The sequence below is a fragment of the Zalophus californianus genome, chromosome 7, assembly GCF_009762305.2.
Source record: "Zalophus californianus isolate mZalCal1 chromosome 7, mZalCal1.pri.v2, whole genome shotgun sequence".
NCBI classification, from domain to species: Eukaryota; Metazoa; Chordata; class Mammalia; order Carnivora; family Otariidae; genus Zalophus; species Zalophus californianus.
This window is the reverse complement of record NC_045601.1, coordinates 145,321,207-145,337,286: the sequence shown is the minus strand read 5'-3', so window position 1 is coordinate 145,337,286 and position 16,080 is coordinate 145,321,207. Positions and strand designations below refer to the sequence as shown.

The following is a 16,080-nucleotide window of genomic DNA, read 5'->3' as shown; positions in this document are numbered from 1 at the left end:
GAGCCGAAGGTAGATGCTTAACGACTAAGCCACCCAGGCGCCCCCTAAATGTGTTCTTAACTGGGGTAAACTTACAGAGAATTTCATTTCATATTATATATTTCTGTAAAAGTAAACTTTTTTTTTTTTTATTAAAGATTTTAAGTAATCTCCCTGCACCCAGCATGGGGCTCAAATTTACAACGCCGAGATCAAGAGTTGCATGCTTTATGGACTGAGCCAGCCAGGCACCCCTCTAAAATTTAACTTTTTACAAAAATTTATTACTGGTATAAACAGGAAAGATACTTGTTTTAAAACCTCATTTATTCTTCACAACCCACAAACAATTTCCCTGTTTGGGAAATGTCCTCAATATCCCTTTCTCTCTGAAATTCTTTGCCCAACGGGTAATCTTGTAAAAGGACATAACTCTTTTAAGATGAAAACCAGATTCAACTTCACTATGCTTCGTAGGGCAAATATAAGTGATCAAATAAACTTGGGTGGGGAGTGCCTGGGTGGCTCAGTCGGTTAAGCATCCAACTCTTGATTTCAGCTCAGGTCATGATCTCAGGGTCCTGAGATTGAGCCCCTCATCAGGCTCTGTGCTCTGTGGGAGTCTGCTTCTCTCTCTCTCTCTCTCTCTCTCTCTCTTCCTCTGCCCCTCCCCCAGCTCATGTGCTCTTTAAAATGCAGCCACTCTGGAAAACAGTATGGAGGTTCCTCAAAAAGTTGAAAATAGTGCTACCGTACGACCCAGCAATTGCACTACTGGGTATTTACCCCAAAGATACAAATGTAGGGATCCGAAGGCGTATGTGCACCCCAATGTTTATAGCAGCAATGTCCACAATAGCCAAACTGTGGAAAGAGCCAAGATGTCCATGGAGAGATGAATGGATAAAGAAGAGGTGGTATATATACCCAATGGAATATTATGCAGCCATCGGAAGGAATGAAATCTTGCCATTTGCAACGACGTGGATGGAACTGGAGGGTATTATGCTGAGTGAAGTAAGTCAATCAGAGAAAGACATGTATCATATGACCCCACTGATATGAGGAATTCTTAATCTCAGGAAACAAACTGAGGGTTGCTGGAGTGGTGGGGGGTGGGAGGGATGGGGTGGCTGGGTGATAGACATTGGGGAGGGTATGTGCTATGGTGAGCGCTGTGAATTGTGCAAGACTGTTGAAACACAGACCTGTACCTCTGAAACAAATAATGCATTATATGTTAAAAAAAAAAGAAGATAGCAGGAGGGGAAAAATAAAGGGGGGGAAATCGGAGGGGGTGACGAACCATGACAGACTATGGACTCTGAGAAACAAACTGAGGGTTCTAGAGCAGAGGGGGTGGGGAGATGGGTTAGCCTGGTGGTGGGTATTAAAGAGGGCACGTACTGCATGGAGCACTGGGTGTTATACGCAAACAATGAATCATGGAACACTACCTCAAAAACTAATGATGTGATGTATGGTGATTAACATAATAAAAAAATAAATCTTTTAAAAAAATTAAAAAATAAACCTAGAAAGGTCATTTAGGAAACGCAGAAATGAGTAACTTCCAAGTAAGCCAGCTTTAGAGAACTGTCCTCTCTGGGAGAGAAATTTAAAAACAGCATAACCTCTGCTCTTCTTTCTATTAGAAGTACATGATGGAGAGCCAACCCCTTCCCTTGACTGTGGCGCAAAACGTCCTCATAGCCTGAGCAAATTAAAACTGCAGACAATGCTCAACTGTTCCCTGCCGCCTCCTTCAGTGCAGTGCACTTACCAGCATGTTTCTCCCTCCTTATCTAATTCTTGTACCAAATTTTCTCACCAGGTTCCAAACACAAACCCTGCTCCAGGTCCTGAACTTCCTAAGGAATCCAGAATATTCTTCAGGTATGCCCCCAGCTTCAGGCTGCCATCAACTTCACACAATCAGCTTGCCAGAGCCTTGGAGCACCTGGCTGTGGAAATGTGAGTGGTTGAACATCAGTCAGAATGAGGCTTCCTGGTAAAACCCTGGTCCTTGGCTTGGTTACGTCCTTCCTCTACCTGGATAAGCCTCTCTGCCTTCATGATTGAGGCATAAGCAGGCAGTCCAGTGTATGACGCCCAGGGCCCTCTTCTTCTCTATTTAGATCTCCCAAAGCTACTAAAAACAAAAAAGCACCCCACAAAAACACTAGTGGACTGTTTAAAAATAACAGCATTCAATGGATGTATATTCTCACTTGCTTTCATTATTTAAAAAGACAAAATGAGGGGCGCCTGGGTGGCTTAGTCGGTTAAGCATCTACCTTTGGCCCAGGTCATGATCCCAGGGTCCTGGGATCAAGCCCCACATCAGGCTGTCTGCTCAGCAGGGGTCTGCTTCTCCCTTTCTAGCTCCCTCTGCCTCTCCTCCTGCGTGTGCTCTCTTTCATAAATAAGTAAAATCTTAAAAAATAAAATTTAAAAAGAGAAAATGAATGAACTAAGCATTCAAGAAATTAGAAAAAGGATGAGAAGGGAATCCCCAATAAGGGAAAGGTTAGAAAAGAAATAAGGATAAAAGCAGAAGTAAATGGATTACAACAAAGAAAAAGTGACATTAATAGATCCAAGAATGAAACATTTGTAAACAAGCCTATTAAAAACCACAAACCTGTAAGAACTGGGGCAGCTGGAGTCATGGCAAGGCAAGCATTTAAAAGTTTCTTCCCCTCTTCCGTGGCGTTTTAGTTGAAAGGAGTGCGACTAAACCTATAATCAAAGGAGGTATTATGCTTCCAGAAAAATCTCAAGGAAAAGTGTTGCAAACAACAGTAGTAGTTGTTGGATGGGGCTCTAAAGGAAAGGGTGGAGAGATTCAGCCAGTTATTGTGAAAGCTGGAGATGAAGTTCTTTTCCCAGAATATGGAGGCACCAAAGTAGTTCTAGATGACAAGGATTGTTTCTTATTTAGAGATGGTCACATTGGAAGTATGTGGACTGGAATCATTATTAAAACGGCATGAAGTGAAGCTGCTCATTCCAGTGAAGTGAAATCTTTCATCATGTAAATAATTTTCATGTCTGTCTTTTATAATAAACTAATGGTATCCAAACTAAAAAAACAAAAAACACAAAAAACCCCACAAACCTACAGCAAATCCAATGGAAAGAAAACATTTAAGAATTGTAAATGACAAATAGCAGATGAAGAAGTAAGTATGCTACCAAAATTTTAGAAAATCTCAACGAAATTGGTGATTTTCAGGGAAAGAACCCTTAGTTCCAAAATTCACTCAAGAAGTAGCAAAATCTATGGGCACCTGGCTGGCTCAGTTGGTGGAGAGTCCAGTTCTTGATCTCGGGGTTGTGAGTTCGCGCCCCATGTTGGGTATAGAGATTACTTAAGAATAAAATATTTTTTAAAAAAGGTAGAAAACTCTAAATAAACCAGTCCTAAGGAAATAATTGAAAAGGCTATCAAAGAATCATCTCCAGAAAGACTCAATTCTGTAGTATTTTAATTTAAAAAAAAGTGTTTACTACATGTGTATGATGAATTCTAACTTTTCCATTTGGAATATACAGAGAAATAGAAAGAAAAGGTGAGACTCATTCCCTTTTCATTACCTAAATACACTGTTGACATTTTGTTACTTCCAACTTTTAATATTTTAAGTCTGTTTTAGGCATTATATTCTAAAAATACTTTTATAGGCTGTTTAACATTTAAATGTATTAAAAACTTTTCATTTTATTATAAGCCTTTCATAAGAATAAATTACATCTACACATTGAGATAATAAATAGTACCTTACAGAAGAGTTGGAACGTTGACATCAGATACAACATGCTGGATGCTGGACACAACTGACGTTCAACAAATGGCAGCCATGATTGTCAGAGTTTGCAAAGGACTTTTCCTTTTGCTACATCACTTAATTAATTTATAATGGGTATTTCTATCTCACAACACACTTTTTCCTCTTTAGGAGGAATGGGTAAATTACAAGTTTCCCAGAGAGGCCAAGCATGAATTCTTTAAAAAAAAAATTATTTATTTATTTGTTTAGAGAAGGGGGAGAGTGCGGGCACATGCACCAGCCAGGGTGGCGGGGTGGTACAGAGGGAGAGAGAGAATATTAAGCAGGCTGCACACCCAGCACCTAACTGACTCGGGGCTTGGCTCAATTTCATGACCCTGAGATCATGACCTGAGCCCAAATCAAGAGTCAGATGCTTGACCGACTGTGCTACCCAGGGCCCCCACCAGAAATGTATTCTTGCTCCTGGGGGAGAATCCTCCTGCTTGGCTGGGTTTGTGAAGGCAGAGTCCAGGCTGAGCAGGGTTGAACAGTCTTTTTCTATACCTAAGGAGAAGTGTCCTGTGTCCCAACACTCAGAGACCCATGCAGGGCCAGGGCCCTGAGTGACAAAGAAACAGTAGTGAACTCAGATTTGGGTGAGGGCCTTTCATTTATTAGCTTGAGAGAAAGCAAGAGAGCAAGAGACAGAGCACAGAGGGAGAGAGAGAGAAGCGGACTCCTGCTCAGCAGAGAGCCCGGCGTGGAGCCCAATCCCCGGACTCCAATCATGCCTTGGACCTAACTGTCTGAGCCACCGGGCGTCCCTCCACTCCCGTTTCTTTAAACCATGCTTTCTCGCTTCATGTCTTCACTACCTTTGCTCTGGCTTCCTGTTTGCAGTTTGTTTTCCTGGCGTCTCTGTCCGTTCTCCTTCCCTCCGTTTATCCTAGACCTTCCCATATTCATAGCTTTTTCTTCTCACCTCTCCCCAGCCTCCCACTTGGGCCTCATCCCACAGTCTTCCCACAGCTGCTCCTGTCACTAAATGCTTCAGATCTCCAAGCTTCTCTTTCTGAGCTGCACCTCTGCTTTCGGCCCCAGGCCTTCTCACTCTGACATGAGTGTCGAAGCCCGTCACGTGTGCTGTTCTCATCTCACCCAAACAACTCGTCTCCACGGGTTTGGCTTGAAGCTACTACAGCTGACTTTCAATAATTACCTATACATTCTATCTAAGGAAAATTTTAAAGTGGCTTTCCTCTACCTTCAGGTGTGCAAGTACACACTTTTAAACTTATTTTTTAATCTAAATCTTCAAGCTGTTGTTAGCAGAAAGCCCTTTCTTCAGAGAAAATCTTATTGGGGGACGGTGTGTCAAACTAAGGTGGAACTCTTGGTGGCAAGCTGCCCTGGAACCCGCAAGCCCGAGAAGCCCTTAGGGCAGGCAGGGCTCACCCAGGTAGGAGGAGGAGGGAGCGGCGGGAGACCCCAGGAAGCTGTGTGGCAGTGGACCGCATCTAAACACACAGTAGTGATAATCTGTTCCAGTCAACTCTTGCCTTGTGGGAATATGCCATCTAGTGTTGTCACATCACGCATTTTTTAAGAAAATCCAGAAAGTCATATTTTATGTGAAATCGCTAGATTTTTAAAAAATTGGGGCACCTGGGTAGCGCAGTCAGTTGGGCGTCTGATTCTTGATTTTGGCTCAGATCATGATCTCAGGGTCATGAGATCGAGCCCTGTGTTGGGCTCCGTGCTCAGGGCAGTCTGCTTGGAACTTTCCCTCTCCAAATAAATAAACCTTAAAAAAACAGCTTTAAAAATTTGGAATAATTTTATATATTATTGAAGAAAATAGCATTTGGGAAAAATACACATGCAGGCCAAATACAGCCCACTGGCCCGTTTGCCATCTCTGGTGGAAGATGTGAGGGGTCACTGGAATGTGCGTGATCCACCCTCCTTTCCTATCTGCACAAATCGTTCATCCCAGATTACAGAGTGGTTTTTGTATTCACAAAGTTTTCATGTAGATAATTGATAGGCTGATGTCTTTTATCAAGTTAACCTAAAATGCAGGATTTTTTTTTTTTATGTAGATGAGATGTTAACTCTAAATGCACACTTCAGACAAGACCGTTATTCTAACTCCAAAGAAAACAGGGGGGAGGAGGAGGGAGGGGGCGCAGCTGTCTCTACAGCCCCCAAGTACCCATCTCACGGGTCACTGAGGTTTCCTGAGCCCTGGCTTCAGAGATGGAAGTCCGAGCATGCGGAAGGATGTGCTCGTTTGGTAAGCTGCCTGGGGATCACCTGTCTCGGCTCCGGAGCATGGCCTGACACATGGCCGCGCCAACTGCCGCGGCGATCACAGAATTCCCCACTGTCACGGTGGCGCCCTCTGCTAGCCGTGCTTTTCTGGCGTTCTGCAGGAATGAGCGCCGACAATCACCAGGGCTCCTCTCCAGTGTGGATTCGCTGATGTACAATGAGGTGTGAGCTCCGCCGGAAAGCTTTCCCACATACGTCACACTCATAGGGCTTCTCTCCAGTGTGGATTCTTCGGTGTCCCAGGAGATGTGAGCTGTAACCGAAAGCTTTCCTGCATACGTCACACTCATAGGGCCTCTCTCCGCTGTGGATGCGCTGGTGCCCCACCAGCGCTGAGCTGTGGCTGAAGGCCTTTCCACACTCATCACACTCATAGGGTTTCTCCCCACTGTGGATTCTCTGGTGATGGAAGAGGCCTGAGCTCTGGCTGAAGCTTTTCCCACACTCACTGCACTGGTACGGCTTCTCGCCAGTGTGGACTCTCTGATGCTGAATCAGATGTGAGCTCAGACAGAAAGCCTTCCCACAGTCGCTGCACTGGTATGGCTTCTCTCCTGTGTGGGTCCTCTGGTGTCGAACAAGGCCTGAGCTGCAGTGAAAAGCTTTCCCACACCCATTGCATTGGAAAGGTTTTTCTCCAGTGTGGGTCCTCTGATGCTGAACAAGGTGTGAACTGTAATAAAAGGCTTTTCCACACTCATCACACTGATAGGGTTTTAACCGGTTATGTATTCTCTGATGGTCAATAAGTTGAGAGCTCTGGATGAAAGTTTTGCCGCACACATTACATGAATAGGGTCTTTCTCCAGTGTGGATTCTTTTATGTCTAATGAGGCTTGAGTTTTGAGTGAATCTTCTCCCACATTCGTCACAATTATATCTTTTCTCAGTTGAAGTGTTTCTCTGATACCTTTTTGTCCATCCTTCATGTCCTTGGGTCTCTCCACATTCAGGGACCTTTCCATTCATTCGGCCAGAGAACGTTTTTGGAGACTCCAGATCTACAGTAAACTCCTGCGTTTGAATCAGTTCTCCCTTCTCAATTCCGATCACATCATCTGAAACAAAAAGGATAGATTTCAAATATCAATGACATATACAGGAAATAAAATTAAACCCATATACTAGAAGCACACAGCTTAACTATACCAGCAAAACAGTTTTACAACATCTGAGGAAGAAAGTGGGAGACTGCAAAGGCAGAGAGGACTAGCAGTGTCTGGACTAGCAGGGCATGATCTGAGCAGAGTGGAGATAAGTCAGGGAGGAGTAAGTCAACAACAGAAGGAAAGGTCTGAGATGAAAGCAGGTTCCGAGGGGAGAGCAGAGCAGAGAGCGGTGAAGGAACAGGACTGTGGGAGGAGCAGAAAGGAAGCCATGGGGGCCAGTGCTGATGTGGAGTCGTGAAGGAGCTCTGTGCAGGTGGCTCCGAAGGCCTCTGGGAGACTGAAAAATGCCGGGTTGGAGCACAGAAAAGTACCTATTTCCAGATATGGAGAGCAAGGAGACCAGAGTCTAGACACATGGGGCACAAGAGGTTGTTATCATGTAGGGACAGACAGAAACTGATTTGGCCCCAAAGACATCACTACTCTTCTTGCAGAGGAGACCCTGGGAGTCCGTCAAGCCTGAAGCTACACTCTGTGGACCACTGAGACTTCCCAGGCAAACAGTCACGAACACAGAGGATGGTCTTTAACAGACCCAGACTCCCACCTGTCCTGACCCCAGGAAAGCATGTTCCCATAATTCCCCTGCTTGACTCTCCTACAAAGGTGCCTCGGAGCAGGGTCCCAACCCCCCGTCCTCCAGGGTGGGCCACGGGGCCACTTCCTCAATGGTCACTAGCTGCTGAAAAAAAGTGAGATGGTCCCACTCAGGCCTATTCTCCCGGAAGTAATCCCACTTTAGGGCCCAGAGCGAAGGGCAGACTTTGTAACCATGTAGGAATAACGCAGGGAAAAGCGATATGCTTCTAAATGGGGGGGTGGGGGTGGGGGCAGCAATGGGAGGAAAGACAAGTATGAGACAGCTGAAGATGCAGGAGGCAGTATACATCAGACCTAACCCTAGGCAGAGGCGCGGGCCAACCGTGCCAAAACGGGTCAGCTAAGGGCACTCTGGGAGAGCAGGGGGAGGGAGCCATGGCCAAACTGCAGGTGTGAGCTCTCCGTGGAGGAGGGACAAAGTTCACTGGCACCCCAGCTCAGGAAAGTGACAGCCCCCCTGGGTGTCAGGGCTCCCACTGTATGAAGGAGGAGCTGAGAACCATGCTGCCCAGAGTGGGAGGGGCCTTTCCCCTTCTGCAGGCCTCCCTTTAGGACTGGGGCCTGCGGTAGTTCCTCACCAGATCACCTGCCACACTGGTGAGAAAGTTCTCCTGTTACTGGTTATATAAGGTTATCTTAAAAGTTTGGGGCACTTTAAAACTTTATGTTATAGCTACCTTAGATACATTTGTGTGCAGAATTCAAAGGAAAATCACATAAAGTACACATTTATGTAAGAACATAGTCTTTTAGGGGCACCTGGGTGGCTCAGTCCGTTGAGCGTCTGACTCTCGATTTTGGCTCAGGTCATGATCTCGGGGTCGTGAGACTGAGCCCTGCGTGGGGCCCTGCTCAGTGCAGAGTCCACTTGGGATTCTCTCTCCCCCTCTCCTCCTGCCCCTCCCCCTGCTCCTGTGCTCACACGTGCTCTCCCTAAATATGATCTTTTAAAAAAGAAAAAAAGAACATAATCTTTTAGAGCCATTAGCAAATATAAAATGTACTATAGGATGGGATCCAAAACATCACTGCACATAGAACAGAAAATTCGTATCAGCATGAGAAAAAACTAATGGATTGTTATTAAAAAACATCATAGTGTAGAAACATAATTTCTAACTGACTAAAAAAGTTTGGGGAAGGGGTTCCCAGCTGGCTCAGTGAGTAGAGTATGTGACTCTTTTTTTTTTTTTTTAAGATTTTAATTATTTATTTGACAGAGAGACACACAGCGAGAGCGGGAACACAAGCAGGGGGAGTGGGAGAGGGAGAAGCAGGCTTCCCGTGGAGCAGGGAGCCCGATGTGGGGCTCGATCCCAGGACCCTGGGACCATGACCTGAGCCGAAGGCAGACGCTTAACAACTGAGCCACCCAGGCACCCCGAGTATGTGACTCTTGATCACGGGGTTGTGAGTTCAAGCCCCACATTGAGAGTAGAGATTACTTAAAGAAATAAAAATATAAAAAAAAAAAAAGGTTGGAGAAGATGATGTACTTCTAGTCAGGATGGCACAGCAACTTCATAATCTAGCTCCAAATATGCGGAGTGATAAAAGTAAAAATTAATCTCTAACGCATCTGTGCTAAACAAGACAAACTTCTCTGTGGACGAGAAAGGAAGCCAAACCACAGAATGGTAGCTACAGTTGCAGCCATGGACCCGCTGGGCTCCAGAGAGAGATGGACAGTGGCCCACAGGAAAGTGGGGAGTCTGGGTGGGACCCCCAGGCACGCGCACACGAGCATGTGGACGGCTCTGCGACCAGGAAGCCCGTCAGGCTGCCTGGAAGCCTGTGATGACACTGACGGTGTGTGTGTGATCACGGGAGCCCTGGTGTGGGTGTGGGGTCGGGTACAGGGAACCACGGAACGGCTCGGCAAGGAAGGGGGGAATGTACAGCAGATCAGAAAGAACTCAGAATGAGCCCAGAGATGAAAATTTCAAAACACATGAACAGAATGCTAGGAAAGATGGTTAACAAAATCACCACCTGGAACATGAATTCAATCCAGATGAAATTATTCTCATCAAAAAGCCTGAAAAGATGAAAGGTACCTGAAAGAGGTAAGTGATGGGACAGCGCCCATGGCACATACACACGGAATTATGAAATAAAATCAGTAAAAATGAAACAAGAAAAGATATAAAAACTGAATAGGAATTTCAGAAATGGACAAACTGGAGACAGAATAAACTGGAACATAAAGGACTCCGCTGGGATGTACCACAGAGACAAAGGCATAAAGGGTCTGAAAAGTAGTTCAGCGAAGTGAGTGGATTGATAAATAGGTTCTAACCAGTGTCTTCTGGGAGTCCCTGAAGAAAACACGTAAAGAATAAAAAGACCCATTATATAGAGAACCGATAGCTGAGAATTTTCCAGAAGTGAAGAAAAACATGGGTTCTTAGCAACAGGACATTTATGGGCCAAGCAAGATAAGTAAAAATAAAACGCTCTTAGCACACACGTTTTAGTGAAACTTCACATCATAAAGGCTAAGAGTAAATAGAAATGCTATTAATGAGAAAAGATGGTATCTCTAAAAAAATAAAAAGGCATTTAGACACTGATAATATAGCACAAGGCAGAAGCTGGAAGACTAGCTACTAGAAGTAGTACCAGCAAGACCTTCCAAATGCTGAAGAAGAAAATGGTCGATCCGAATTTTACTCTAAAGTGTGAGTAAAAAGGGAGGAAAGGGGAGCCTGGCTGGCTCAGTTGGTGCAGCGTCCAACTCTTGGTCTCAGGGCCGTGAGTTCAAGCCCTGTGTTGGGCGTGTGGCCTACTTAAAAAAAATATATATATGTATATATATATATATATATATAACATATATATAACATACATGTTATATATATATATGTTTAAAAAAGGGGGAGGGCAGAATAAGGGTATTTTCAGACAAGCACAGACTAAGTCTACACCCAAAGAACCTAAGATAATTATTAAAGAATGAACTTCAATAAAAATGAACCCAGAGGAAAGGTACTGGCCCAGAGAATGGTGCTTTTAATAACTGATAAAGTACATCAGGAACTTAATAAACTTGCTATGAAAGAAAAAAACTGATCTCACATTTTAAAGAGAAACTGGTTTCTATGAATGCCAACTATAATCTAGGGTGCCTAGGATTGATAGAGTCTAGTTCCTGAGTTACAGGAGAGTTTTATTTTATTTTATTATTTATCCTAGTTATAGGAAAAATTTAAAAAGCCCATGAATAATGGAATTTAAATTCCTCTGATTCTCATAGAACCCAGAGGTAGGTCTCATATACCCTGAAAGTTAAAGACATACTGACCCCTCACCTGCTCGCACAAAGCCCTTGTGTTCTGGCCCCGACCACCTTCTCTCTGCTCTTCTGCCTCTCTTCATGCTCCAGTCACGCTGGCCTTCTTTCAAACCCGCCTCTTTCCTACCTGTTTTTGCACATGCTCTTAGGCCTACATTGCTTTCCCCTCTACAACTCACCTGGCTACTTTCTACTCTGCTTTTGGGATTTAGCTCCCATGTTACTTCCTCAAAAGGGCCTTCTCTGACTACCTTCTTCTTCCCCCATCTACAATCTGTTATGGTACATTTATTTTGTAAGCTCTGTGAAAGCAAGGATCACGTCTGCTTTGTTCACTATACCCAGTGCCTTGCATGGCGCCTGGCACAGAGTAAGTATTCAATATATATGTGTTCAATGATGAATGATTCTAAGGTCTCCAGGGGAGCCATTTGACCCAAGTGTCAACACTAACCACAATCCTGTTGGTGCTGAGGGTCCTGAGATTCACCCTTAAGCTGGATCTCCATGGGTTGAGGCTGGAGATATGTTGCTTCCTTAGCTGGATCCAGAGGTTCCGAAGTCTCAGAAAGCACTTCCTGTGCACAGGTCTGGGTTGAAACCTGAGAACAGGCAGGCTCATTTGGGCATCTGAAGGGCCCACAGTCTACATGATCCCGAGAGCCCATAAAGGATCAGCCTGGATGCCCACTCCCAACCATCCCTGCACTGAGCACAGGTCCCTTTCTACCTGCTGGTCTGGTTCATCCAATTCCTTCTCCAGATCCTCCAGCACAGCCACGGCCTCCTCCCTGCTCTCCGGGTGCTGCTCCCGCACCCAGGCCTGGAGCTCCTCGGGCAGGATGGTGAGGAACTGCTCCAGCACCAGCAAGTCCAACATCTGCTCCTTGCTGTGTATCTCAGGCCTTAACCACTCACAGCAGAACACCCAGAGCTGGCTCAAGGCCTCACGGGGTCCAGGAGTCTCCTTGTAGCAGAATTGTCGGAAGCGCTGGCGGAATAGCTCCTGGCTTTTTGGGCTGCTCCCCTGTGGGCCAGATCCCTGAACCTTGGCAGGACCTTTTTTGTTGTTTCCTTTGAAGAGCCTCTCTGGCTCTTCAGGAGCCCGTGGAAGTAACACTGCAGCCATATTCCAGCTCCAATGGTCAGAGGGGACAATAACAAGTGTTATCTTTCAGGGAACACTCCTAAGGTTATAGAAACCACAGTTAAAAAGAGACACACACACGCTGACTAAATACTTGAACTTACTAAGTCTAATGTTTCTATTTCAGAAGAGCAAGAAGGCTTGACCCAAATTTAAAAAAATATGTTTAAGGTAATTCAAACCTTTTTCTAAGTAGAAGGAATGTTTGTCAAGAAAGAGCATTTTTCATTGTATTGAGAATATTGTTGGACCCCTGCTTTCCAAAAGTAACACCAGAACAATCCATTGATAAGGGCAAGCTGAATTTATTCTTACGAAGGCTAGCACTACCTTGACAGAGTCTTAGTATCTGCCAGGGAGGGCGGAAAAGTCAGGATATTTATGAGGTTTCAGGGGTTTAAGACAGACCTTTCAAAGCAGAATAAGGACTGGAGAAGAATCATGACAATAGTAACTGAGGAACACAAGATGAAGGTTTTCCGCTGAGGGTTTCAAAAAGTCTGGATCCTATCCATTGAAAGTTGGGAGTCTGAGATTCATTCAGGTGGATTTTTTGAGGGTTACTTTCTTGAAACAAATATGATTATTTGCCACTTTATCTTCTAGGGCAAGGATTTCCTGGAATAGTGGCATGTTGATAAAGATAGTGGAATAGCGTCATATCTAGCGTAGACAAATGAATAGTAAAGTCACCTTAACCTAGGGCGGCTGCAGGCTGTGTGGGTGTAGACGGTTTCAGTTTTCCCCGTAAGAGCAGACGTAAGCAGGGCCTATCTGTTGAAATGCGCACTACCGCTTCATCAGCATGGCGGGCCGCGGCGAAGGACGCGGGCTGTGGATTCCGGGAGACCTAGGCTTGAACCGTGTCGTGTTCTCCTATGTGTAGTGGCTTAACCTCTCTAAACCTCTATTTCCCCCCTCTGTAAAAATCTTACCTTTTTTTTAAACGTATTATTTTGAAATAATTTTGAATTTAAAGAAATTTCCCCAAAGGGTGCAGACAGGTCCCTATACCCTTCACCCAGCTTCCCCTAGCGCGAACATCTTACTTACAGAACCGCAGCACAGTTAACAGGACCAGGAAAGGAACTGGTTAACTAAACCTTCTGCGTAGGGTTGTTCTGAGAGTAAGCTCGGGCAGCGCGGCGTTGGATTCAGAGCTCGCCCCCGGTAAGACCTCAGTACCGGCTGCAGTGCTCGCCGCGACCCCGTCATCTGGGCGCTGGCTGCGGAGCCCTGCCTCGGTCTCCCCGCACAGAACTCAGGACCACGCACCGAGGCCCCTCTCGTGTCTTGTGTGCGCCTCTCACCGGCTGCCCACCCGGCATCCTTCAGACACACCCTAAGGTGTGTTTCCCCGGCCCTAAGGATTAGCTGAGGGGATTCGGCAGTGGGCTTGCAGGAAGCCAGTTTCGGGGATCATTCTGCCTGCAGGCCGCGGGGACGCGCAGCAGTCCACACCTTCCGAAGAACGAGCCAGGACGCCGGCTGAGCCACGACCCGTCGGGACGCGAGGGGCGGGGGCGCGGCTGCGGAGAAGGCGGGGGTCGGGCGCTGCCGCCTCGCGCTCCTGGGAGCCTGCCTCCCCGGCCGCGGCCTCCAGCCCAGCGCCGTCAACGTGGGCCCACCTGCCCGGCGGGCAGGACGGCCGCCCGGAGGCGCAGCTGAGCTCCCCCGGCTGGGCGCCGCGCCCTGCGTCCCGCTGTCGGCCCAGGAACAAGCGCGGGGCCCGGGGGCCCGCTCGAGTCCGCACGGCGCGGGCGGGACGCGAGCGGCTCTGCTCTGCCCCGGGGTTCCTGCCGCGCGGCCACGCGGGGCGCCGCGAAGGTGACGTCATTTCTGGGCTTACTGTATATCCTGAAACTTAAGACAAAACGGCTCCGCGACCCTGTCACGGGTGTGCAGCCGAGCTGAGCGCCGAGAAGGTGTGGTGCTGCCACTAGCTGCGCAGCCCCCGTGCACGCGCCACGAGCTGGCGCTTGGCCTAGCAGTCCAGTGCTCAACAGCGTCGGCTATGCAGTCGGGGGGACTTTCTGCGGGAATCCTGAGTTCTCCGATTACTAGTTGCACTCTTCTGAAGTCATTTCCTCTCCAAATCGGAAAGGACAATACCTCATAGACATGTTCTGATGCATTGGGGAACACCGCATTGCTGTTACGACGCTTAGTAACCTGATATTTTCGTACGCACTACAGTAAAAACCACTTAGTAACTGGATTTCTTACCGTATTCTGGGCAGTGAGCTCCTTGAGGCTATTCTCTTCGTTTTTGCATCCCTGAGCTACTGTGTCTTGTGCAGAGGGGTAATTCATTTGTTTCAGGGTTCAGATCAACTTCTGCGTGAGTGGTGCAGAGAATGAATGTTACAGACACTTCAAAAAGTTTGAGAAAATTGAAATCCCAGGTAGGGAACAGGGTACTGGAAAAATTGAACCGCTGATGTGCGGCGGCGTATACAAGAAGCTTCTACTCCGGAAGTTCTTTCAATTGGTGGGTGGAGCGGGAAGCAGAGAACCACTGATGCGCTTTGCTAACTTACAGGACTAGCAGAGAACCTGCCTGAAAGGTAACAAATGAATAAGACTTCAGTGTTGAGGCGGCACACATAGATGACCTTTGACAAAGCAGATCACCCTTGTAAGAACAGAGATATATTGGAAAGGTGGTTATGACTGAACTGAACACTGATAGAACAGTGAGGTTGGTGTTGAGGGTCTTGCAGAGTCTGAGATACGTGAGAATGAGCATCTGCCGTGGTGGGGAAGGAGCTCAGGGTAGAGGAGGAAAGGTAGTACATCTCTAGCTTTCTCTTTCAGCTCCTCTAAATCCTCTGTGCGCTGTACTGAGACGCTTGTTCCAAGACGGATGTCCTTTAGCTGGATTTGATTGCTTTTCTTTGATTTTGCTTTCTTCCTTTTCAATTCTGCTCTTTCTTATCTGGTACCCAGGCTGCCCTCACCAAAGGCAGAAGTATTATTTCTGGATTCTTATCAGCATCTGGATGGCAGGGATCTGTCTTATCTTTCTTTGTATTATCTGTTGAGTTGTATTAAATGCTTAGTAAATATGTTTTTACTTGGTTGGCCATTGTGGAGAGAAAATCTGTATAGCTTTACAAAACACTACCTAAGCCTACGATTTTATTTTGCAGTGTTGTAATGACGCCTTAGACAAAACAAGCGTATGTGACAATTTTATCAGGGAAATGTTAAATTTTCCCTGCCTTAGGAATTCTCCCAGAAGACTCAGTGGAATCTTCCTGAACCCTATCTCTATTCAAGATCAGGATGACTAAGGAGTTGAAGACTTTAGCAAACTTGATCCCTAAGATACAGTCTCCAAAAGCCAAATAACCTCTATTAGTAAAAAAAAAAAGGGGGGGGCAGACTAGGGTGCAAGAATCTTGGCAGCAGTGGAATAAGTCTATTGACCAGAACTTCTGCCAGTACTTTAGGTAGTAATGTTAGCAGGAAACGAATGTCTGGGCCCCAAAAATCTCTGGGCTAACTCTAGGAATGTTGCTGTTAGAGGCTGAGGTCCAAGATACACATTAAGGAGCAGATTATAAAGGTGCTGGAGCAGTTCTTGACCATCCTATCCAAAGAGCTGTAGGCTTGTATGCATGAGAAACATCCATAATGTGGAGGAAGTGAGCATGCTAGGAAGCTTTAGGGAAAGAGCTTGATGATCTAGGATACTGGGTGAGAAAAGAGTTGCAATCTGGGTAGGACAGTGAGGATGGTGGTGAGGGGACATAGATGCAAAATTGGAATGAGTAG

General features: G+C 46.2%; 1 protein-coding gene across 1 annotated transcript; it reads right to left on the bottom strand.

Annotated features, from left to right (window-relative positions):
* Window positions 1–3,480: 3,480 nt before the first annotated feature.
* Window positions 3,481–13,863, bottom strand: LOC113926828 (zinc finger protein 501-like). Its single transcript, XM_027602181.2, has 4 exons — window positions 13,354–13,863; window positions 11,884–12,340; window positions 11,608–11,755; window positions 3,481–7,147 (listed from the first exon to the last, which is right to left on the bottom strand). Exons 2-4 carry the CDS (start codon window positions 12,280–12,282, stop codon window positions 6,207–6,209), a joined length of 1,488 nt encoding a protein of 495 aa, XP_027457982.1. The 5' UTR covers window positions 12,283–12,340; window positions 13,354–13,863; the 3' UTR covers window positions 3,481–6,206.
* Between the last annotated feature and the right edge of the window lie 2,217 nt (window positions 13,864–16,080).